The 23,608-nt window shown below is 42.7% G+C and overlaps 1 protein-coding gene across 1 annotated transcript; it reads right to left on the reverse strand.

The window, feature by feature from the left end:
• Positions 1 to 883: 883 nt before the first annotated feature.
• LOC117451976 (tRNA (32-2'-O)-methyltransferase regulator THADA) lies at positions 884 to 22,872 on the reverse strand. Its single transcript, XM_034090372.2, has 31 exons — positions 22,725 to 22,872; positions 22,459 to 22,639; positions 22,282 to 22,368; positions 22,164 to 22,191; positions 21,917 to 22,065; positions 21,710 to 21,832; positions 21,118 to 21,238; positions 20,650 to 20,795; positions 20,490 to 20,574; positions 20,275 to 20,411; positions 19,526 to 19,723; positions 18,712 to 19,441; positions 18,332 to 18,484; positions 18,063 to 18,172; positions 17,811 to 17,971; positions 17,586 to 17,734; positions 17,277 to 17,441; positions 17,052 to 17,200; positions 16,816 to 16,953; positions 16,633 to 16,737; positions 15,792 to 15,992; positions 15,306 to 15,456; positions 14,831 to 15,083; positions 14,050 to 14,280; positions 8,521 to 8,725; positions 6,305 to 6,493; positions 5,404 to 5,657; positions 5,153 to 5,308; positions 4,540 to 4,806; positions 4,243 to 4,445; positions 884 to 3,825 (listed from the first exon to the last, which is right to left on the reverse strand). The coding sequence occupies exons 1-31, from the start codon at positions 22,844 to 22,846 to the stop codon at positions 3,578 to 3,580; spliced, it is 5,595 nt and encodes a 1,864-aa protein (XP_033946263.1). The 5' UTR covers positions 22,847 to 22,872; the 3' UTR covers positions 884 to 3,577.
• Between the last annotated feature and the right edge of the window lie 736 nt (positions 22,873 to 23,608).

Raw genomic sequence — 23,608 nt, forward strand, 5'->3', positions numbered from 1 at the left:
TGTCTCCAGACCTTTAAAAGGTGAACACATGGCCAAGCCGGCTAATACTTGTGGAAGCTTATTGCCACCACAAAATACTTTTACAAAAGTTTATATTAGCGTTTTTTCTTTTTCCAAGCAGTAATGGACTTCCACAACTACCTGAACCGAGCTGATGTAGAGTAATCAATTACATTGGTAAAAACTATCTGATCAATTTGACTCCCAATCTCAAAAATCTGTCTCTCAGTTTCTGCCTTTTTGTCTAATCCTCTGGATTTTATATTCATAATTTTTATTTACCATAAGTATTTTTGTTTCATCATTAATTATTATCAGAAATTGACTTCCATATACATTTACTGAGCTGAAGTTGACTAATTCAGTCAATTTGTTTGAGGCTTTTTGGCAGAAATCGACATTTGTCACAAGCTGAGGTCTACTTTTTCAAATACTGAAGTCCAAATATACCACCATACACTAAAGGCCTTAACCTAACATTTGTTATTAAAGGTTTCACAATATATAAGGCCGATGATTTACAGAGTCCATCACTTGGAGAAATGAGCAATGTCGTTTGGAAAATGAAACTAAGACGCACTGATAGTATGAAAAACAAACATTTTATTACAACTTCAATTGTTAACTTCATTATAATGAGCATAAAAATCGAAATACATCATTAAACTGACACTTTTCACAAGTCATTTATAAAACGAAAAACATTTGACTTGGTACACACACACACACACACACACACACACACACACACACACACACACACACACACACACACACACACACACACACACACACACACACACACACACACACACACACACACACACACACACACACACACACACACACACACACACACACACACACACACACACACACACACACACACACACACACACACACACACACACACACACACACACACACACACACACACACACCGAAGACAAGTGGTTGCACCTACTTGGCCTTATTCCCTTTTACACCTCTTTGGCATTATTCCGTTTCCATGTGATCGTTGAGGACATGTACGTAAACACTTTAAGCAACGATAACAAAGGCTGTTATTGAGCCAGATGGTCCTTTTCCAGTTTCATACACACTTTACCTTGAGGAAATGTGCCATCTTGTTTTCAACTCACCTCTCAACCTTTGTTTTCAAAGGCTGCACACATTGTTCGAGCAGATTCTGATAAGATTGAATTATGCTTTAGTTTTCAGGTGTATAAACAAGAGGTCAACAAGTTTTTCTTGCCTTTGTCTTGAGGTATCGCAATGTTCTAGCGTCCATGTTTTAAAAGGGTCTATGAGGCTTTGTCTTTAAGGATTTATGAATCTAAAACATACAGGATATTTTTGTCTGATAAAACAGCCACACAGTATGTAGCAGTCCCTTAAATGCTTACTGTTATTTTGTGTGGCAGAGTTAAAAAAAAAACTGGGAGAATTGATGATAAAAGATAAGATGATCCAAGGTTTGTCCAAAACTATTGTTTTCGCAGTTTGCCAAAACACTTTCATTATCTAGCAGAACCTAGTACTCTGCGTCATATTGTGACACGAGAAGGGTCACCTGTGGCACACATTCATCTCAGATCTCTACACACTGTGGTGAGCTGCAAGGAAATACATTTCATAAGCTTTATGTATGAATCATTGATGCCAGATTGATGTCATAGTTGTTACATAATCTAGAACACAACCTCAGCTGAAATAGAGCTTATGTAGCTATAGAGGTCATTTTGTATCCCCTCCGACATACAGTATGTAAAGGAAACCTATGTTGTAATGATACAAACTAAATTTTTTATGTCATTGTTTGTCTAACACTGAGAGCTTCGCATTTAAAAACAAGTGCACCGGGCTATCTGGTGATGTAAGACTGCTCTAGTGTGTGGTCGGTTGCGGAGCAACTGACAGCACACTATCAGAGCAAGTCGAACATCTGCATCCCTTGTGTGGTTGGAAAATGGACACTTATCCAGGCAGAAGGTCTCTAATGGAGCATCGACACTTCCATTATGTTCCCCTGCTGGGCACCAAGCGGCCAATTTCTCCAGGCAATACAGCATTATATCATTGTTTCAGTCCTAGCTCTGAGACGAGCTGCAAACGACTTAGACAAGATGCCTGGGGGGTATACTACGAAGCAGGATTTTCGCTTAGCCGGCTAACTTCAGGGAAAACTTGGGGTTTCCGGTCATCCGAAGCTGGTTCTCTTTTTAGCAGGCTAGATCTCCATGGTAACTTATGCTTAGCGGCTAACCTGGTCGGGACCAGGTTAGGTTGCAGGCTAAGAGCTCAACTCAGTGAAAGCACCGCCTGCTGACCAATCAGAGCTCAGTGTGCGGAGTTTAAAGCGATCAAGTCATATTACAGGAGAAAGGAAATACAGAAAAGCTGCCGTTGCAGGAAAGACGGCCGGCAAAAATCACCGACTGTGTGAACGTGAACATTAATAGAATATCACCTCCATCTTCAGAGCAATCTGACTATTATAACATTAGCGTTAAGAAAGCTTACTTAAATATCTGCCACAGCATAAGTAACCGGATCAGAGTAACATTAAGTACGCGGCATATCACTTCATAATGTATCACATATCTCCTTATCTGAGTCAGCTGAGCCGTATCTGGCCGTGCAACACTCACAGTGTCACATACTGTATGCAGAAGTATTATTTTAAGCAACACATTAAGTTGACGAAACACTCGTGTCTTTGACGGGGCAGTGTACGCATTCAAACACTTGTTCTGTTACCAGCTGTATTCACCTTGCAGGTGCAGCTGTGTGGCTTTGATCCTGGATAAAGTGTTTAAGTCATGGATGTTTAAAGTTTAACTTCTTCATATGTCTAATATTAAAGTTCACTTTTCATTCAGGAAGTATGACGCTGCACTGTCAGTATGCTTCTCCATGTTTGTGATTGGTCGAATGCTCCAAATACCACCCCTTTCATGTGAACGCGCACCTAACTAGATAGGACACAGCTGGGCTGAGGGATCCACTTGATAACCCGCGTCGTAGGACCGTTTAGCGAGAGCGCGTATGTTTTGGATTAGGCCAACCGGCTAACTCAAACATATCCAGGTTAGGTTGAACCGGCTTCGTAGTACAGGCATCTGGGCATCGCTTTGAAGTGATGTTGATTATAAGGACAGACCTGGAGCTGTTCTAATAATACAAAATATTCACTCTATTTAGATGGCTGTATCTCTGTATAAAAAAAGCTTCATTATATAAACTGAATAAAGCTTTAGAAAAAGTCATATTATAAAATCAAGCACAGTAGCTAAAACAAGAACTTATCAGGAACACAGCACCTTGGGCCCTGTGGAAGTCTCTGTTTGTGTATGCATATATGATGATTTATACAAGAGAAGCGACTGCAGCAACTGAGCTTTTACATAACCGTCAGCCTGCCTTATTCTGGTGTACTGCCGCATCAGCGGTTGCACTACTCATTCATTACTAGTGTTGCACATGTAAATGTCATAAGCATTCTTAAAATATCCACAGGTAATCTTTTCCCTGTCCAAAAGGCGTTGGTCACAGATTGTACAGAAGATGCCCCTTGTCATATTGGCTGCTCTCCAGCCACAGCAGCTGTCACAGCTGAGGGAAAGTGGACACCGTTTACACTGAGCACACTACACACTTCCTGCAAACTCATGTGCAATGCTGCAGGGTCACAGAGGTGTCGTAGATCCTCACATGTTTTCACCAGCCGTAGAAGAAAGGCCGCCCTGGTGAGTAGGCCACTCAGGGCGCAGTGGAAACGGGGGTCCGTGAGGAGAGCCAGCCAGGACCGGGTCAATGTCTCAGCTATAGAGAGAACAAATAATTGCATTGTAAAGAAAACAACTTTTGAATATACAACAGTTCAGGCCATAAGGCTGCTAAACACCTGAGCTCTGCTAAGTGCCCCGACAAATATTCCTGTTGTCATCTTGCAATATACTTATTTATATAAATAGTTATCAACACAATAAACCGTATGTAATTTTGTCTTAATATTTACATTATTTTACTTCACATCTGTTCTTGTACATATCATATTCTATTGACATGTATATAGTCTTTTTGCACTATTTTGTATTTTATTATATTTGTTGGAGGAGCCCAGGGCATAATATTTCCATTGCCATTTCTACACTGTAGCTTTGTGCATATATGACAATAAAACCTTTGAATCTTGAATCTCGTCAAATATTGAACACATTCTTCTATCTAGACTGGTACCTGGCTGGAACTCTTTGCAGACTGCCAGGCTGTCCAGCAGCTGTGCAGCCCCTCCCTCTGCCCAGGCACTCAGGCTCTGAGCCACAGCAGGGGATTCAGAGGATCTTTCTACCATCAGCAGCAGGTAGGGCAGCACATGTGCAGACATCACAGAGGGCTCTGCAAACACATTGGCCTCATCCTGCTCATACAGAGTTGAACTCCTGAACCAGAGAGCAATCAAAAAACCAGTTAAGCAATAATCAATCAACGCTCCTCTATTTGTATAAGTGTATTGATTCAGTAATACCGACATACCCTGCCTCTGAGGCCTCTTTCAGCACAGTTCTGAGGTTGGACTGAGGCAGGTGACAGAGCAGCACCTCCAATGTGCCGGGAGTATCCCAGCATTCCTCCAGGAGAAGGTCTAGGAGCAACGGCAGAGCCTGGTTGACCTGCATCAAGTAGACGCTCCGCTGGCTTCCTGCTGTCCTCGCATGGTGCAGCATGGAGGTAAAACTGGCCGCTTTCACCCTCACCTGCTGGTTTTGGTCTTGCAGCAAGTAAACGCCTGTGTGGATCAACCTAAACCAGAAAGATGCAGCTTTAATTTAAGAGTATCATTTGATTGACAAGCACGTTGATGTATGGACATAACCTTAATTTTGGCCATCATGTTGACTTATGTTTGGTTTGGTCAAATAGGATTTTCCCAATATTGCCCAAGAGTCTAATTTTATTTTCAATTGTTTTTCCAAGTTCAATGCTTGATATTCTAAAGAATTACGGGTCCTTTGATTTTTGAAAGGTTATAGCTGTTATACAATGGTCCAGAAATGGCAATAATATAATTGAATGTGACTCATTATTGGACAATAAAAAGGTAGTGATTGTGAAAGGCCTTTTGACAAGACTTTGACTTCCTTCACACCTGATCATGATGGCAGGAGGAGTGCTGTGGCTCATTAGAGGAACTCCAGCCACACACAGAGCTTCAGCACACGCAATCCTGAGGACTTCAGGGGCTGCTGGGGATCGGTGGCTTTCCAAAATGTTACACCAGCGCTGGGACACGGACATCCTTGTACTGATATACAAAAACAAAAAAAGTCAGAGCTGCAGCCAGAAGTGTCATAGGGCAGTATGTGCCTCCTGAAGTAAAAACAGAACATATATAAAAACCTTGAGTCTGAACACTGGGAAAGCAGCAGACTGGCAACAAACAAAGCCAAGGACAAGAACTCGGGCCCTCCTCTCATGTCCTCCAGGTCCCCGAGCAACAAATCCAGACACTCAGGCAGAACTGGCTCCTCCGGTGTGTCCGAGTGAGGGAGATGTTGAGTAGAGTCGCCTCCGGCCATCACTGCCACCAGGGCTGTGAGGTAGATCCTGCGGTACTCCACTCTGCTGCTCAACAACGCCTCCTTAAGGTTTGACTGGGGATAGAGAGTTTGAAGTATATGTTCTTTAATCTACTAGCACAATTATCAATGTGCTTACAATGCCAACCAGGTACAAAGCGCACTATGCATAGGGGACAGTAGACTTTTATATCTGATGTGATGATTGATGTTTTTTGCCAATATAAATAACAATCTGTGTAAAAATCTGTTCAGTTTTTCATCAAACAAAACACTTTATATTTACACAACGTTTAAAGGACAACTACAATAAGACAGGAAAACCAGTTTATCCAGTCCAACTAAATGGTGTTAACAACGTAAACACGTGTACAGTAGTCCCTACCTACTGTCCATAGATATGCGGTATAGCATCTTATCAACTTATCGTAAAGAGATTCAATTAAACACTAAACAGGATACACATGGAAAGGCAGTACTGGGTGGTCTGGAGTTTATCTAAATGACCAACACGAACAGCAGATAATGAAAGCTTATAGACACGCCCTTTCTCATGCAAGTGGGAAAAAAAGATCTGCAGACAGATTTCAGACGGCATTGTACTTAAGCCTCCCTTAATTTCCTCGCATTGTGCTGTAAGAAGCTTGTTTTACGGAAAGTTGTTGGACCAGTTTTTGGAGAGGTTGTTTTCCTCACGCTGAAATCTGCAGACGATGTCTCACCTGCAGAACCCTCCGGATCACCTCTTTAGAGCCGCTCTGCTGCAAACCCTGCTCATCCACCACCCACGTGACCAATGAGAGCCTGAGATCAGGGCTCGCTGCAGAGAAGTTTTCCCAGATTTGACACGCTCGCTTCTGATCTGCACATAGAGAGTGGATGGCTTGTTGATGGAAGGAGGACAACCCAACCTGCATCGGTGATGGAGATAAAACATTAGAAAACACATTTCTTAGGGCATCCAGGTAGCCGTTCACTCACGAGCCAACATGTTCTCAATCTGCTTTTAACTATGAGTATTGGGGTCCTATATGAAAAACATTTTGTAAAAGTATGTAAAAGTAAAAACATTTTGTATATGATGGAAGGGTCAAGATGAGACGTCTTCATATTTTGACTCAAGCGTAAAATTACCCAAATCGAGCCCACCCCCTGAATTAATGTTGCCCCGTGAAATCTTGCAAAGAATAAATATTTGCTTATTTTCAGAAGTACAATGTCCATAAACCACATTTCCCACAATGTATGTTTCAATACTAAAACCAGTGGCGAGCCGTCTGGGCCCTCTAGGCCCTCTGTGAGGGTCTAAGATATTTAAAAAAATAATATTTGAAAACATAAAAAAAAACAACATTTTTTTTAAAATATTTTTTTTGTTATTTTTAGTTTTACCAAAATAAGTTGATTTAATTGTATTTAAAATAACATTTCCAAAGAAATAAATCCTTCAAATCTGCCTGTTCAGTTTCTGTTAGAATGTGAAGGGTTAAATGCCGTCTCTGCGAGTTACGGTACGTCCACACAGCAGCTTTTCAAAAATCTTGAAAAGCTTGGAGCTGGGCGTGTCTGACAGCTTGGGGATTTTTTGCGAGCAATGCGACCAACAACCAATCACATGAATCTCCCGCCCCCGACATACAAAGCAAAAAACCCAGGGGATTTTATGCGAGCAATATATATATATATATATAAACTCCCCAAACAGGCGAAAACCTACCAGTTTCCCCCACTGTCTCTGCCACCTCCCTCCATGCCTGGTTCCTCCGGTTTGTATCGCGTTAATAGTTCTGGTCGTAAAGAACCGGGTGATTTGCTACCGTAATTTCTCGTTTGGAATATGAGGAAATGAACTGCGGTCTGGCTCTCCCTGCTTACACGCGGTTTGATTGGCTAGCACTTCTACTGTCAGATTTGCATAAACGTGTTTGATTGGCCGGCGCTTTCAGCTCAGCTTCAAAGGTTGAACATTGCTCAACTTTGGAATCCTGGAAATCCTGGAAATCTTCGCTTCGCTCCCCCACAATGCAGTTTGGCGACAAGCGAGGCAAAGTGACGTCATCCCCATTCAAAGTCAATGGGCAGAGAAGCGTTGGAAGCGGTGGAAGTTGCTTCTGAAGCTGCTGTGTGGACGTACCGTTACTGTGAAGACGGGAGAGCTTGGTCCCTCTCTACATTCACAGAGGGCCAGCTATAGTAACTCAACGAGAGAGTAATGTCAAATGACAGTACAATTGACCAATCATATCTTCCCTCTAAATGGGCGGGCTTTATTTTCGCGGACTTTATGACAAGTTCCGCCCGCTGTGAGGTCTATGCAAGTGGTGCAGTGACGCGTCCTAAAACCCGGAAGTAAGCTGCGCTCGGATTCTCTCGACAGAAAGCAGTGGGATTTCTCCATAGGATTTTGGAAAATAGCTGGAAATAAGGTCTGTGGAAAACGAACCTGTTAGATAAATGCACGTGCCGGATAATATCCACATGTCTACCCTACTTTTATTATTTTCGAATAATAAGTGTGTTCATGATGCAGGGGGGGTCAGAGGGCCTAGCTATAAAAGTCACGGCTCGCCACTGACTAAAACTAAATGAATGCCGAGGCTATAATGTGATATCATAAGAGTTAATATATTTATGTTGTCTTGCAGTTAGAGCCTTTGAGGGCAACCATAATGCCGATGTGGCCTGGGATGATTAGGCTGGGATGACTGGGATCATTAAATGTTGAATGATCTGTACTTATATCACGTTGGTTCCAGTCTTTATGACCCCTCAAAGTGCTTTACATTCTACAAGTCTTCATTCATACAGAGAAAAGTGCCACTAGCTCAAGTAAGCACACATTCATACAGTTTTCGCCGTGCCATTAAGTATCTTGCCCAAGGATACATTGATATTTAACACCTACATTTCTTACTATAAAAACATTTGTGCCACACACCTGAAGTTGCTGTTGGGGTGTTAGGAGGTCAGACTGGAGTGTATCACTGAGCTTTGACAGGAAGGTCTCAGAGAGGAGGCTCCTTAGTGAGTCTGCCACTGCGATGTAAGCTGCCCTCACTAGGGGGCAGCGCTGAGCCCCCGTCACCAGCCACATGGAGGCCTCCACCCTGCGCACCACCTCACACAGGTCCGCTGGGGGGGCACTGGGAATAGAAACACAGCATGATTTACAAAGCCTAAAGAATGTACTATGATGAAAACATTTTTTGGGGGAAAAGTAATAGTCCAAACTGTTTTATTTGTATCAAGTCTCAATACTTTAAAGGTCACCTATTATGCAAAATCCACTTTTTCAAGTCTCTTCTACATCAACATGTGTCGCCTCTGTGTAAAGAGATTCTGAAAGTTTCAGGAACAAAGACTCTCTCTCTTTTTGTCCTGATCCATTTATATATTGGGGTACAGATCAAGGAGTTTAGCATTCTCAATGTGTATACACCATATGAGTCACAGCATAATGAAGATGAATACCTGAACAGACTTGCTTTTATACATTCTTTTATTGTTGATAATCATTCCACCAGTGTTTATGTAGTGGTGATATGAATGCTGACATATCAGACAAAAGGTCCTTGTTTGCTAAGCGTATGCTACAGTTTTGTGATGATAACAATCTTATATTATCAAGCCAAATACTTCTGCCTACAGATAGCTATTCATATATAAGCGAGGCCTGGCATACAACTTCATGGCTTGACCATTGCATCAGCACTGCTAATGCCCATGACATTGTAAGATCAATTGAGATTGTGTATGAGGCATCAATGTCAGATCGCATTCCTTTTCTAATGTCACTAGATTATGATAGTCTCCCTGAGATGTCTCAGGAGGTTACAAATGCCTGTACCACTAAAGTGGACTGGTCCAAGCTCACAAATGAGGATAGGCTATTGTACTATTGGAGAACTGATGTCCTATTGAGTGATGTATATCTACCCAAAGTGGAAACTCTGTGTGTTGATGTGGGTTGTAATGAAAGCTCTCACTGTGAAGACCTCTGTAACATGTATGATTGTATTGTGGGAGCTGTATGGGAGGCCAGTAGACCGTGCTGTACCGACTCTAGGAAGAGACACAACGTCAAGCCAGGGTGGAATAAACATGTGGCTGATCAATACGCTGAAGCCAGGAATGCTTTTGGGGCCTGGGTCCGGGCAGGAAGGCCCAGACAGGGGCCTGTCCTGGATCTCAAAAAGCGTACACATGCTAGATATAAATATGCAGTTCGTTATGTCAACAGACATACAGAAACATTGAGAGCGGACTCTATGGCTGAAAAGCTCCTTCCTAATGGGGTGACTGGCTTCTGGAAGTTGGTGAGAGATCTGAGCAGGGCCAGTACGTCGTTACCGTGTACCATAGAGGGAGGATCTGGAGCCCATAACATAGCTGAGTTGTGGAGGCAACATTACTCTACTATACTTAATTGTGTTAAAAGTGACCCCTACAAAGTTGTGAAAAGTGACACAGTGGGAATCACAGCTCAAGAGGTTTATCGAGCAATTGCACAGCGAGCTGATAACAAAGCATGCGTCTCCGATCACTGCAGAGCAGCTTAAACTGGCAAGCCTGAAGGTTGCAGTTCTTCTTGCCATTTGTTTTACCGGCCTCATGACTCATGGTGTGTTGCCAGACTCCATGTTGACTGTCACTTTGGTCCCTGTCATTAAGGACAAAGCGGGCAAGGTAGGATAACTATAGACCAAGTGCTCTAGCCAGTGTGTTATCCAAGGTCCTGGGAAGAATGTTGTTAGATAGACTGTGTTCTTATTTATGTACCTCAGATAACCAGTTTGGCTTCAAGGCTAAGCATGGTACTGAGCTATGCATCTATGCTTTGAAGGAAATGGTAGAAACATATAGAAGACAGAATTCCACTGTTCTGATTGGTTCATTGATGCCTCGAAGGCTTTTGACCGAGTTAACCATCATAAACTGTTTTTAAAATTGAGACAAAGGGGCGGGCCTAACAGTATAATATTATCCTGGCTTATTGGTATGCCAACCAGAGCATGTGGATCAAATGGGGGAATGCAGTCTCGGAGCCATTTGGTGTTGGTAATGGAGTCCGCCAGGGGGGGGCTCCTCTCACCGAGCCTTTTTAATATCTATATGAATGATCTATCAGAAGATTTAAGTGTCTGTAAAACAGGGTGTGTGATTGGTCATGTGATTGTAAACCATCTTATGTATGCCGATGATCTAGCAATTGTTTCTCCTAGCAGTGCTGGTTTTCAACAGTAGCTAAATGTTTGTTCTGATTACGGAGTCAATTTTTACGTTAAATACAATGCTAAGATAGATAGATAGATAGATAGATAGATAGATAGATAGATTCAACTTATTGTCATGGAAACGGTTTCTCTGCATTTGACCCATCCTAGTGTTAGGAGCAGTGGGCTGCCATTATGTACGGCGTAATGATCTGCAGAGCAACAGGGGATAAGAACCTTTGTTTTCCAACATTCTCTCTGTCAGGACAGGTGCTGTCTGTTTGCTGTAACACTCAGTATCTGGGACACATCATCACAGATGCAATGGCTGATGATGATGACATGTATAGACAGCGGCGTGTCTTATATACACAAGGTAACATGTTGGCTAGAACAGGGGTTCCCAACCCCCGAGGTGTTACTGCCGGGCCGCGAAATAGCTGTGAGTTTATTGTAATATTTGCAGAATTATAAATATATAAAAATATTTTATCATAATATTTTTTTCAAAAAGTGTTTAATGTTCGCACCTATACCAGTCATATTATTTCATCCAGTAGCCTAGTTAATCTTTCACCAGATAACCGTTGAAAATGGCTTTTATGATGTTCTGAGGGATTCGGCGGCTCAGCCTCGTCTCAGCCTCTCGTGCGCACGAGAAAGTTACCGGTGCGCCAAGTAGGAAGAGGAGCGCACAGGAGACAACCGTTTCATTGCAGACTGTTATGTTTCTGTGGGGAAATGGCAGTGCATACATTATTTGAGATATATTTCAAACTCGGACTTCATTTTAAGGACATGTCGACCAGGGGTGTAGAGCTATATGTTTATTTTATTAGCTTTTCTTTTTAATGACTGATTTTAAATGCCGTTTTCTTAATGTCTTTCATTTTTTTGTGAAGCACTTTGAATTGCCTTGTGTTGAAAAGTGCTATATAAATAAACTTGCCTTTGTTTAAGTACCGGATTGGCAAAACAGGAGAGTAAACCAGTCTGCCTTGATCTATGAATTCATGTCCGGGACTCTCACGCTATCTGCTGCCCGCAGCTGTTTTATAGAAGGAAAACCTCCTTCACTTCATGAAATGGCTGCAGGCAGCATCAGGAGGCAGCGGGACGTATACTCCGCCTCTGAGAAGTGCAGCACCAGCGCGCCGAGAGCTGTGCCTTTTTACGCACCGCCTTCGCTGTGTTTACCTTCTTCAGAACAGCGAGTGACTGCAGGCTGCTACGTGTTAACCACACACACCTCTACACACATCGAACTGCCCGATTACTCCCCTTTTTATTAGTTTTATGAAGGAGATGTCCGGTCACCAAGGCGCATGATGTGTGTGTGTGTGTGTGTGTGTGTGTGTGTGTGTGTGTGTGTGTGTGTGTGTGTGTGTGTGTGTGTGTGTGTGTGTGTTCTGCTCAGCTCTGTGTTTGTGTCTGTCCGACACCGGCATTTGTTTTCAAATGACCATGAACAGTAATGTACACACATCTGGCTAACTCCATAGGTAGCCTATATGCGGGTGTTCCCAAAATAAATTAGTTTAATCTTAATCTCGATGTAGTGCTAAATGCTGTCGGACGTGCACCGGAACGAACGTCACTATCATAATATCTTCTGAACACACACACACACACACACACACACACACACACACACACACACACACACACACACACACACACACACACACACACACACACACACACACACACACACACACACACACACACACACACACACACACACACACACACACACACACACACACACACACGTTTTGGTTTGAAAACTGAATAACGTCGGTTTTTTGGTTTTCCGAAACAACGACACCGGTTCTTTTTTAAACGTTGTTAATATGTTCCATGCTCTCTTGAGAAATCTGATGTACAAATTCATCTGTCGATTGAATGTTTCTCATAACTCTGTCATTATGCTGCTCTCAAATCCGTGTTTCAGTGCTGTACGATACCACCTCTGTGGAAACATTGGTATAACTGCCTTTTTTAATTTATATTTGAGTGTTGTATGTTTTCTAATAATGGACCAAGAGTCTCTGATGATGATGATGATGATGATGATGATGATGATGATGATGATGATGATGATGATGATGATGATGATGATGATGATGATGATATAAAAACTGAAAATGAGCTGATCAAATTGTGGCCACTTTATGATGTCATAACGATTTTTTGCTTTGTGTAAGCATTATCCAATCACCAACCAATGTAACCCCCCCCCCACCTTATCACCTGAATCTCCTCCTAGAGCACCATTGTGTTCTTTTTAACCAAATCTCTCTCATGCGGCTTTCACACCAGCGCTTTTCCCTTTCTAGCTCCGAGCGGGAGCTTTTCTGGTTCAGCTCCGGTTTCCCTTTTCTGCTCCCGCTCTGTTCACACCGCCCAGAGCTGCCGCTGCTGCGTCATGACGTCACCGTTTACGTGCCTGCTTCATAAAATCCAAACCCCCGCGGAAATCCCTCACATCGACAACAACAACAATGGCCGATTGTATTGAAGCGCTGTTCGCTTTGGTTATCCTCTTACGAAACGACATGGAAGGCATCGGACGACTTTACTTGGAACTTTACAAACATCACACGCAAGCATTTTGTTGTTGTTCAGGAGGCTGCTCCCGCCCATGCCCCTGCCCCGCCTCGACGTAAGAGAGACGTAAGCGACGCCGCCTCTTAGTTCCAAAGCTCTTGCCTCTAGACCGACAATTTTTTGGAGCTGGAAGTGAACCCAATTCCGGAGCTAAGAGGCGGCGCCTCTGCGGTGTGAACAGGAAAAACCGGTACTTTTCAGCTCCAGCTCCGAGCCGGAGCTGAAAACACGTTGGTGTAAAAGGGGCATCAGAGGGGTGTCGGGAGGGGCTCCTTATTTTCATCTAAAGTAACAGACAGAGAATCAGCACTTTTGAAACAGGGCTGAAACAGAGGGGATTATGGGTAATGCTGCAATGATCTGTTTGGTGTTTGGAGCCAAACACTTCAGAGACATGTTTTGTATATATCTGAGACCTATAATATATTGATGAAAAACAGTATAATAGGAGACCTTTAATGTTATTTATGTAACTTTGTTATTTTAAACTGCTGCTACTTATGTGTCTTCATTTGTATTACTAATGTGTGCTTTTCATATTTTATCATTGCTTGCCTTTTATACCTGATATGCCACTTGTGCTGTAAATGTCCCCGCTGTGAGACTAATAAAGGTATTATGATCCTGAATGAAGAGAGTCTCACCTGACGGGGCAGAGCGCTCTCTCCAGAGTGGCTCTGATCTGCAGCAGCTGTCCGTGGAGCCGGTTGTGACAGCAGCGCTTCTGAGGCAGCTCAGCGCTCAGTCTGAGGAGGATGTTCATGTACTCCGAGGGGGGAGTCATGGCAACCAAAGCCTTTGAGGCCATCACTCTTACACTGTAGATAGGACTGGCAGACAGCTGGAGCAAAGGAGGCAGGAAGTCTGACAAAGTTCTGGCAGAGGAAAGAGAAGACATTCACTGTGTCAATTATATGACTGATAAATACAACACTGAGTCCTTACCCATTGCTTTGTATGTAACGTATAACATGATAAACTAAAATAGGAATGGTTCAATATTTTGGGAAAGACAATTATTTTCATAATTGACGAGAGTTAAATGTTCCTGTTAGCAGGTAACAAAATCCACTCACAAATTACATGTTGCTTTTATTCTTTTTACTTATATTTGTTTGTTTAATTCGTATAAAATAAGGCAAATGTTGCAACCTATAAAATGTTATCCAGTGAAATTAATGTAAGGGATTCTTTTACCGTCTCAGGCCTTTATGCTAAGCTAAGCTAACCTGCTGAGGTTTCAGCTACATATTCATGACATGACAGAGGTATCAGTTTGTATCACTTTTATTCTACCGCAGGACACAGAAAAAGCTAACTTCGAAAAACGTTTTGTATAACCTCGAGGAAAACCCCCTTGTGTAAAGAATTAAGAATAAAACATAACCTGACTTAACGGTGTAGAGATAAATAAAAAGCAATCACTTGGTTGAGTCTTGGACACCAGGCTGGAGCTGGGCTAGCAAAGTGAGGACAGGGAAGAGCGAGGGCTGGAGGTGGAGCTTGGCCTCAGTTTGTGGCCCCTGGAGGTCTCGTGCTGCCCCCCTTAACTCGCCCAGGAGAAAGGGCTGGAGTGCAGGGTAGTGGAAGAAGAAGGTGAGGGGGGACAAGCCATGCTGAGCAGAAACTCCTTCGTCATTGCTGGGCCGCTGACCGAGCATCCGCGAGCACAGAGAACCTAGAAACACAATTTAATTACTGCTGTATTAAATACAGCTGAGCCTAATAGCTGATTGATTTATTATTTTGATTATCAATTAATAATTTTAACAAAAAAAACACTGTTTAAAGCACCTTCAAGGGATGCATTTGCCATTTTGTATCTACTCTGATAGAAAACAGCTTATCTGATTAAATAGTCCTAATTCTACATATTCTAAGTTAGGACTTTAAGTCTCACTGTATAGTTGCAGCGCAGCATTCCTCATGGCCCAGCAGGGAGACCTGAGCAGAGTGAGAGACAGGATGACAACAGCAGGAGCAAACTGAAGGACAGCTTCTCCCAGAGCAGACCCCCGAACCAGGGCCTGCAGAGTGTGGACCGCACACACCTGGAAGGAAAGGACAAAGGACACCACATCTGTCTTTGTGCTTTTAAAGGCAGTGGTAAAAGAAGTGCTTCGATAATTTACTCAGGTAAAAATAGTAATTCAACAGTGTTATATCTTATTGGCTACATTTTGGACTGTGGGTCATGCAAAACATTACATTTGAATAACTTAATTTGGCTTTGGGAAATCAAAATGGGCACTATTATTATAATTTGTAATGATTGAGGAATGAAATCGATAAAAATATTGTAGCATTGCTGCAATATTAACAATATAAGAATATGTTCTGTTGATAATATTAGTAGTATTTGAATATGTAAAGTAAGCCTACAAACCTGTGGCAGGTCTAGTGTTTGGTCCAAGTCCGCGGGTAAAGGGCATTTGGCTGTCTCCAGTAAGGTCTGCATACTGAGAGCTAACAGTGGCCTCGATTTACCGGCCTCCTCTGCTGACACGACGCACAGGATGAGCATCGGCAGCCCTGCAGCCCGGCGGGTCACAGAGGTCGAGCGAGGGGAACGCACAACCTGCAATCCCTGTAAAGAAGCAGGAGAGGAAATGTATCTATTAAAGGAGCAAAAACAGTAGTCTAGCATCTCCATGTATTACTGACAGAGATGGCAAAAGTACACACATCCTTTACTTAAGTAGAAGTACAGATACTCGAGTTTAAAAATACTCTGGTAAAAGTAAAAGTACTGACTAAACTTCATTACGCAAGTAAAGAAGTATGGGCTTCGAAATGTACTGAAGTGAAAAGTACCCATAATAACTACCAGCTGTTTTAAAGAGTAACTGACCTCCCTTCATATTAATAGAACAATAATGTCATTGTTAGCTAATGATTGTTTCGATGCTGAACAACGGCAAAATGACAAAGTGTTCGTTGGTACCTCTTCTTTAAAGAAGACCAGGAAATGATGGATACACGGACCGTGTTCAAATCAACAGGCACGCAATGACTCTAAATAATAATGATCACGCACCAAACACACATTAAAGCTAAAATAACCAGCCTGTTTGGAAAATGTAAGAAGTAGAAAGTACAGGTATTTCTGTTAAATATGTAAGAAGTAAAAGTAAAGTACTGATACCAGAAAAGTGTACTCAAGGACAGTAACAAAGTATTTGTACTCCACTACTTCCCACCTCTGATCACTTAACATTACTACTCACCTGTTTCAGCATGTGGGCTGGGATATCCCTCAGCTCTGGATCACTGCTGCTCAATAAAGAGGCACAGAATTTGGTGAAGCCTGCACAGCATCCCTCCACTGCCCCCTGGCGAAGAGAAATGTGTCTGTGAGAAAGGATTACCGATCCAGTCGTAACTCCTCTAAATTGATTGATAAAACGTACCCAGTGACGACATTTGAGAAGAATATTCTTGAACACTCCCGATGCCCTCTTTAGATCCTCTTTTGTCAAAAGGCACTTGCTGGGTTTGGATTCAGTCAGAATTTTTGCCACCAGAGAACCTAAAAAGATTCCTATATCCTGATTTAAAAAATAAATGAAAGAACATCAATTGAGATACAGGTAAGTCATGTTGAAGTATCTATACATCTTAAGTGGTGCATCTGGTTCTGTTTTACCTTGAGGGAGACCCAGCAGCAGGTGAGAACGAGACTGGTCTCCTCAGAAATCAGGACACACTCCTCTCCCTCTTCCTGGCCTCCTCCTGACTCTTGGGCTATCAGAGAGCTGATTGCGTTTCCCATTTCATAAAGAGAAGGGGGCGCATCTAAGAAAAAAAACAGACATTTACTTTGGGGTGGAATCAATCTCAAATGTTTTGCTTCTGCAGAACTCTCTCTTACCTTTTTCAATGGCGCAAGCATCTTGGTCTCCATACAGAACGCCTAGCAGCAGCAGAGACATGTTCTCCAGCAGCAGCAGCACCTCAACGGTCAGACTGTGGTCGAGTGTGTCATACACGCTGCCGGGGGCCTCGAGCAAACACCTCTGGAGGGCACTCAGAACACCTGGAACAACATTCAACAGGATTCAAAAACTGAACTTTGTTTGCTGGGGTTTAGGGCTTTATTATGCTCCAGCCACAGACACCTCCTAAAGGCATTTTATGTATTACTTGCAGTTAGATTTGAATGCCCAACTTTGAGTCTCACCATGTATAGGCTTAGTTTTGGCAGCGAGCATCATGTCTGCCTTGGCTGTCAGATAGTGCTCTTCCAGCTCCTTCACGAGAAGTGTGACCATGCAGGCACCCCCGCTGACTTCACTGTTCAACCTGCAGGCTTCAGGCTGGTGCTGTGATCTGCAGGTAGAATAACAGATTACACATCTAACGCAGGTGTCATTCAAAACAAGCACAAGGAGGAGGCAAGGCTTACTTCTGATGGAGGAGCTTCATCATCACAGCTGCCATCTGAGCCTCGTGCACCCGGGGGCTGCACAGAAGCTGTTTGGTTCTCGCGTGCAGCACCGCAGCGATGTCGTGTGGAAGACTAGGTGGGAAGAACCTCAACAGTAACTCAGCTGAGAGCTCACGAATCTGTAAAAGAAATAAACCTCTTATCTAATAATATTCTTTAACCTCAATCTTAGATATAAAAGAAATATAAGGACTGATAATGCGGCTCTACCTCATTTGTAGAATCTTCTAAACCGCTGATGAGGACCAGCTGTTTCCTCCTGCAGACGAAATCCCACCGTCCTCTTGCTCTGGCACATTTAATAAGAGACCCCATATTCGCTGCGAAATTGGTTGAACAAAGCCAAAATAAACTCTTAGCCAAAATAACATAAACAAATATAAAGTTAAGATTCAACAGGAAGTACACGGAACTAAATACAAGCACTGAGTACAAATAAATGTTCGGCCATTTTCTAATAATTGGTTCACCAGACTAACCTGGAGGTTGACCCTTCTTCTTGTCTGGGCTCCAGGTGTCTGTGCAGGTCTCCAGCACGGCACACAGCAGCAGCAGCGCCGTCTTCTTCCTCTGAAAACTGTGTCCTGGTGCCAGATAGCAGTACGGAAGTTGACCCAACCAATCTACAAACTCTACAATATACAGAGGAATGCAAACTCATCAGGTATGAAAAAGGTGACAAGAATCCGAATCCCCTTGTGACTTATAATGTAGTTGTTAAGAGAAACAAAGATGTACACCTACAGTATAGACATATAACGTTTAAAAGAAATAAAAAAAATACAGTAGGGGAACTATGTATATATCTGTCCAATCAAAAAGGTGCAAATATAAAAATAGCAGCTGCCAGTTATCTCACCTATTCCCTGCTCCAGTATGTCCTGTTCCCCCTGTGAGTGGATGTCTTCTCCTTTATTTTTCCCCTTCTGTCCTTTTATATGAGCCAAGCAGCCGTCTCTGATACGAATCAGAAACCTCTTCACGGCAGCCTGAAAATGTTGGCGAAAAGGCGAGGACTCACAGTTTAGGTTCTGAGGGATGAATATCTTCATTATTGACATCTCCTCCGCGGTCGGAGTGTCTTTTGTCTTCGGGCTGCAGCAGAGGGCGTTCAGAGCAGCGAGTCGGACTTTGTCCTCCGCAGAACCTAGAGCAAGCTGGAGGGTTTTAAAGGTGGAGCTTCCCTGCAGAGCCCATGGAGAGCTTCCAGTCGTGGCCCGATAAGAGCTCACGATGCAGGCCCAGGCGTGGAGGTGGCCGGGGTCACATGGGTCCAGAGAGTCCAGCAAAGGATCCACAGCTGAGGGGAAGGCTTGAAAGGTGAAGGGTAACAGCTGTGTGGAGCTGTGGTTCTGTAGAAGAGTCACATGGGACATCAGAGCCTCATGGAGGACGGGCCGCCAGCGCCTCGCCCACTGATTGGCCAGATCCAGCTCGATGCGTGGGGTGGACTTCGCTGAGCCGTCACACAGCTCCCGCCTCTGCTGCTGGATCAGACACTTGTAAAGCTCCGATCCACACGGTGACAGGTGATTGGTCGACAAGCACTTCAGGAGATGATTTGGTATTTCAGCGTATTGATCCAGCACCTGATGAATTAGAGAAATGTTAAAGCCTTCATGAGCACCAGTAACTACGTTATTAACACTGTAATAATCAGCTGTCACCCTTACCATGTCAGTCCCCAGAAATGGCAGCAGGGCACAAAGGCGATGATATTTGGCTTTGGATTCCCAGGGTAGTTTGATTATCCGCTGAAGGAGGGTCAAATAAAGAGTCTTCTTTGTGTCCCCATACTGCTGACAGTCCATCTCATAGAGGTCCAGCAGAAGACAAAAGGCACTGCGCACAAAATCTGAAACACCTTCCACCTGCCAACGAACAGTCAGACAGACAGACATGATTAATATTACTGTAGCGACAAAACTCCCAATGAACAGTTGTTAAGGTGGGCTCATCACTTTGATCCGTTTCAATTAAAAGAGTCCTGTAGTGGAGTTACAGTTGAATTAAGTTTAATGACTGAAATAAACAAACAATAATTAAAGAGGACCAAACGGTCAACCGAAAATATCCCAGCCATCTCACCATCTGTGTCATACAAACTAATGTCAAACAACAGAGGGACTAAATACAAATAAACCACACCCAAGTGACAAATGCCGTAAGTGTTAATTACATACAAATGTGTGCAATATAAAATAATAACAACAATGGAAATAAATAAGACAGGTGGTCCAGAATGTGACATGGCTCTGAGTATGTGGACATGGCAAATGGCACTGTAGCAGTTTTTATTAACTTGCATATTTTATAGTACAGTATTTTATGCATTAGTGGCAGTCCATTTGGTTTACAAAGTCAAATATGTTTCCTTCAGGATTTTAACCTGCAATAATAGAAAGATGTTATTTTGACTCACAGGACTCTCTGCATTGGTCCAGATAATGTGAATGAGCTCTTGCTGCAGCTTGCTGTTGTCAGGCAGAAGGCGAGCACCCGTCATCTTCCAGATATCAGCAAGACATTCTTTAACTCTCTTCAGCCACAGTGTTAATGCTGCAACAACATGTCATATTAGAACAGATGGTATGGCCATTCGAGGACATAAATATAAACAAAGTGGACATCACTCACCTTCAAAAGCAAAGTAGTGACAGTCCAGCTTCTCCTCACACAGCGCATAGACCAGAGGAAACAACTCTTTCTGCAGTAAACACATCTGAAAAGAGAGAAAATTAGGGATTTGGAAATGAAAACAAGCACAATAAAAAGGGAAACATGTGGCTCGATTTACTTCTGTGAAATCCACGTGTGAACTGAGCAAGATGTGAGGTCGACAGCAGGTCAGGAGGCCTCTGCTCACAGCCAGTCGGTCCACTCCGTCGCTCCCTGCAGGGCAGCACTGAACCTGCAGAGCACCGACCGTCAGCAGCCAGGGCTCTGAGAGAGACAGGAGAACAGCTGTAATGCCATGAATCTCTTGGCCTTCAATCGAATCAACTCAATTCAAATAATAAACAAGTTAACTTTGTGTAGGATAATACAACGTAACAATTAAACACTGTGTTTCGACGGAGTCTTCCACACAGGTTGCACACCTCTCTGTCTCTTAAGAGGCTGGCTCCATGGGAAATGTAGTCTTTTATAATCTCGACTACCGAGGTCACGATTAGGTGACAATATTTGGCCTTTTATTTTTACAAAAATAACTAAGAGTTGCTCTAATAGGTCCATTTGTCCAGCAGTTTTGGGAGTGACCTACCTGAGTGAGAGACCTGCAGCAGACTCCAGGCAGCAGCCTCTCCACAGCGTCTCTCTGAAGCCGTGTTGATCAGCATGGCCACAGCAGTTCCTGCCAAAAGACGAGTGTCCCGGTTGCAGCACTGCAAACAAGGACACAATGACTGATAGTGTAATTATGCATTACATTGATGCACATCATGTGAACAACATCTTGTTCTTTTTTGTCTTTTATAATACTGTGAGCCATGTTCATGCTCAACTCTCTGACTGCTTTTTGCACACACATGTCTGCACAGCACTCCACTTTAAAATATAATACACTGTAGTTTAGTGTTTTTGTTACATGTACATGTGGTGTAATTACTTGTCTTTAGCGAGCTTTATTAATGCTATATTGTTTCTTAAAAATACTTATTTTTTTATTAAATATTCTTTTTTTACCTACTTTGCAATTTATTTGTTTAGATTGTTTATGTCCGCACCACCAGATGCCAAAGCAAATTCCTTGTATGTGTAAACGTACCTGGCAATAAACTTGATTCTGATAGGCGGCAACAAAGGTAACAACTGAAGAAGTATCTGACTACTGAACTGATGGATTAATGAGATACCTGTCCAAGTATTATGTCCATAAGAGCCTGCAGGATCTTCCTCACTGTCGGGTCCCCATGCTCCCCGTCCCACACCAGAGGAGCCACTTCACTGGACAACAGCTGGAACACTTGCAAACACATCTGCCGAGACCACAGTTCTCAGGTAAGTTAAACAGATCACACAACAAGTCTGTGATGAATGCAACAGACTAATACATTATGCACCTTGACAGCAATGTAACACAGAGGTCCATCTCTCAGCGAGTCTTGTTGCAATGCAAAGGAGAAAAACTCAGACACTTTGTTCAGCAGAACCAGGAATGACTCTCGCCAAATATCACGACCAATAGTGCTGTCTTCCAGGAACATACAGGCTGAAAAAAGACGAGAACAACAATATGTTCATGGAAACGTACATGTGAAACTAGTGACATTGTAATAACACATCATCTTTAGCCTTCTCTGCACTTACCTTTCTGCAGATCCTCAAAAGACAGTACCTAAAAGCGGATGGGTGAAAGGTTATTTGCAGTGCCTTGCAGCAAATACATGACAATACATATAAGTGAAGTGACAGCTCTTGTCTGTACCTGTTCATTATGGACTATCGAGAGCAAACAGTGATGGGTTTCTCTAAAAACCAACTGGTGGTCCACCTTTGCCAAATGTTGCAACATCTGCCGAGCACATATAAGGTTTCAATGAGATGACATTTTGTCTTTAAATATTGTGTGTACAGTGCAGTACGGACATAATGTGGGGCTCACCTGGTCTACTTTACGACAGGCTTTGGAGATGTTGACCATCTTCAGCTGCATGGAGATGAGAAGTCTCACCAGGAGCAGGATATGAGACTCCTCCAAAACACCAAGCTGATCCTCGGAAATGCGTCTCAGCAGCTGGAGAGCCTCCTCTAAACATCGCTCCTTACATCTTTTCACACTACTCCTGTTCGTGAAAAACCATTCAGTCATTATGACAGCTTATAGAAATGAGACAAGTTCTCAAACATGCTGAGGGCATGGTTACCGACCTGGAGGATTCAGAGAGTTTTTCACTGAAGAGCCTGAGTGTTTGGTTGACATGTTCAAGTGCTTGATCCTCGGTGACCACACAGCCTTGCAGATTTGTTGTTAGGTCTTCACACGATAACATTGTTTTAATAACTCCACTGTACAGGCTTTAGATGACGTCAAACGTGAAGCACGCTGTCACGGTGGTCACGTGGCATAACTCTTATTCTACATGTATTAGAGTAGTCATTGTGTATTTACAGCCACGTGCTGCCCCCTGGAGGCAGGATCACAGTTTTTGGGCAAAATATCATAACACCAAAATGTAAATAACTTTATCATATAGACAAAATATTAAAAAGACAACACGTTTGATGTTTAAGTATTGAATTAGATGATGGGGAACACTATGGGATATGTGTTATTTGGCTAGTGAAAAATGTGTGCCATTTACATTTTTCCAAAAGAAGAAAAAGTAGAATTAGCATTGATTAATTAAGACTTTTCCAGTGATACATAATAAACGTTTTTGTCAGTGGTTTTTGGATTGTGTTGTGCTCAAAGGTCTGAAGATTTGTCTGAAAATAACATTTGGCTGTTGTATATTTTGTTGACTGATATAAACAAAATGTATCTGCTTGTTGCACCTTGCTTGTACAATGTATGATGTCTTGATGTGATTTTGAGTGAAATTGTACCTTTATGCACACAACGAGCACACAAGTAGGCCTATGGAGGACAGAACATGACATGAGTAAATACATACAGGAATAAATACAGGAATGCAAATATACCAGAATAAATAAATGCATAAATACAGGAATACAAATATCCAAGAATAAATACATGTGGGGGGGAAACTGAAATAAATACACGTGTAAATAAATACAGGATTAAATAAACA

The sequence above is a fragment of the Pseudochaenichthys georgianus genome, chromosome 9, assembly GCF_902827115.2.
Source record: "Pseudochaenichthys georgianus chromosome 9, fPseGeo1.2, whole genome shotgun sequence".
NCBI classification, from domain to species: domain Eukaryota; kingdom Metazoa; phylum Chordata; class Actinopteri; order Perciformes; family Channichthyidae; genus Pseudochaenichthys; species Pseudochaenichthys georgianus.

Bases quoted from the DNA above. Each gene is read 5' to 3' on its own strand.
- LOC117451976 (XM_034090372.2), bottom strand. From the start codon at position 22,846: ATGTTATCGTGTGAAGACCTAACAACAAATCTGCAAGGCTGTGTGGTC. The intron at 22,640-22,724 runs GTCGGTAACCAT...TTTCACGAACAG, and splicing joins AAACTCTCTGAATCCTCCAG to GAGTAGTGTGAAAAGATGTA. The intron at 22,192-22,281 runs GTACAGACAAGA...ATCCGCTTTTAG, and splicing joins CGATAGTCCATAATGAACAG to GTACTGTCTTTTGAGGATCT.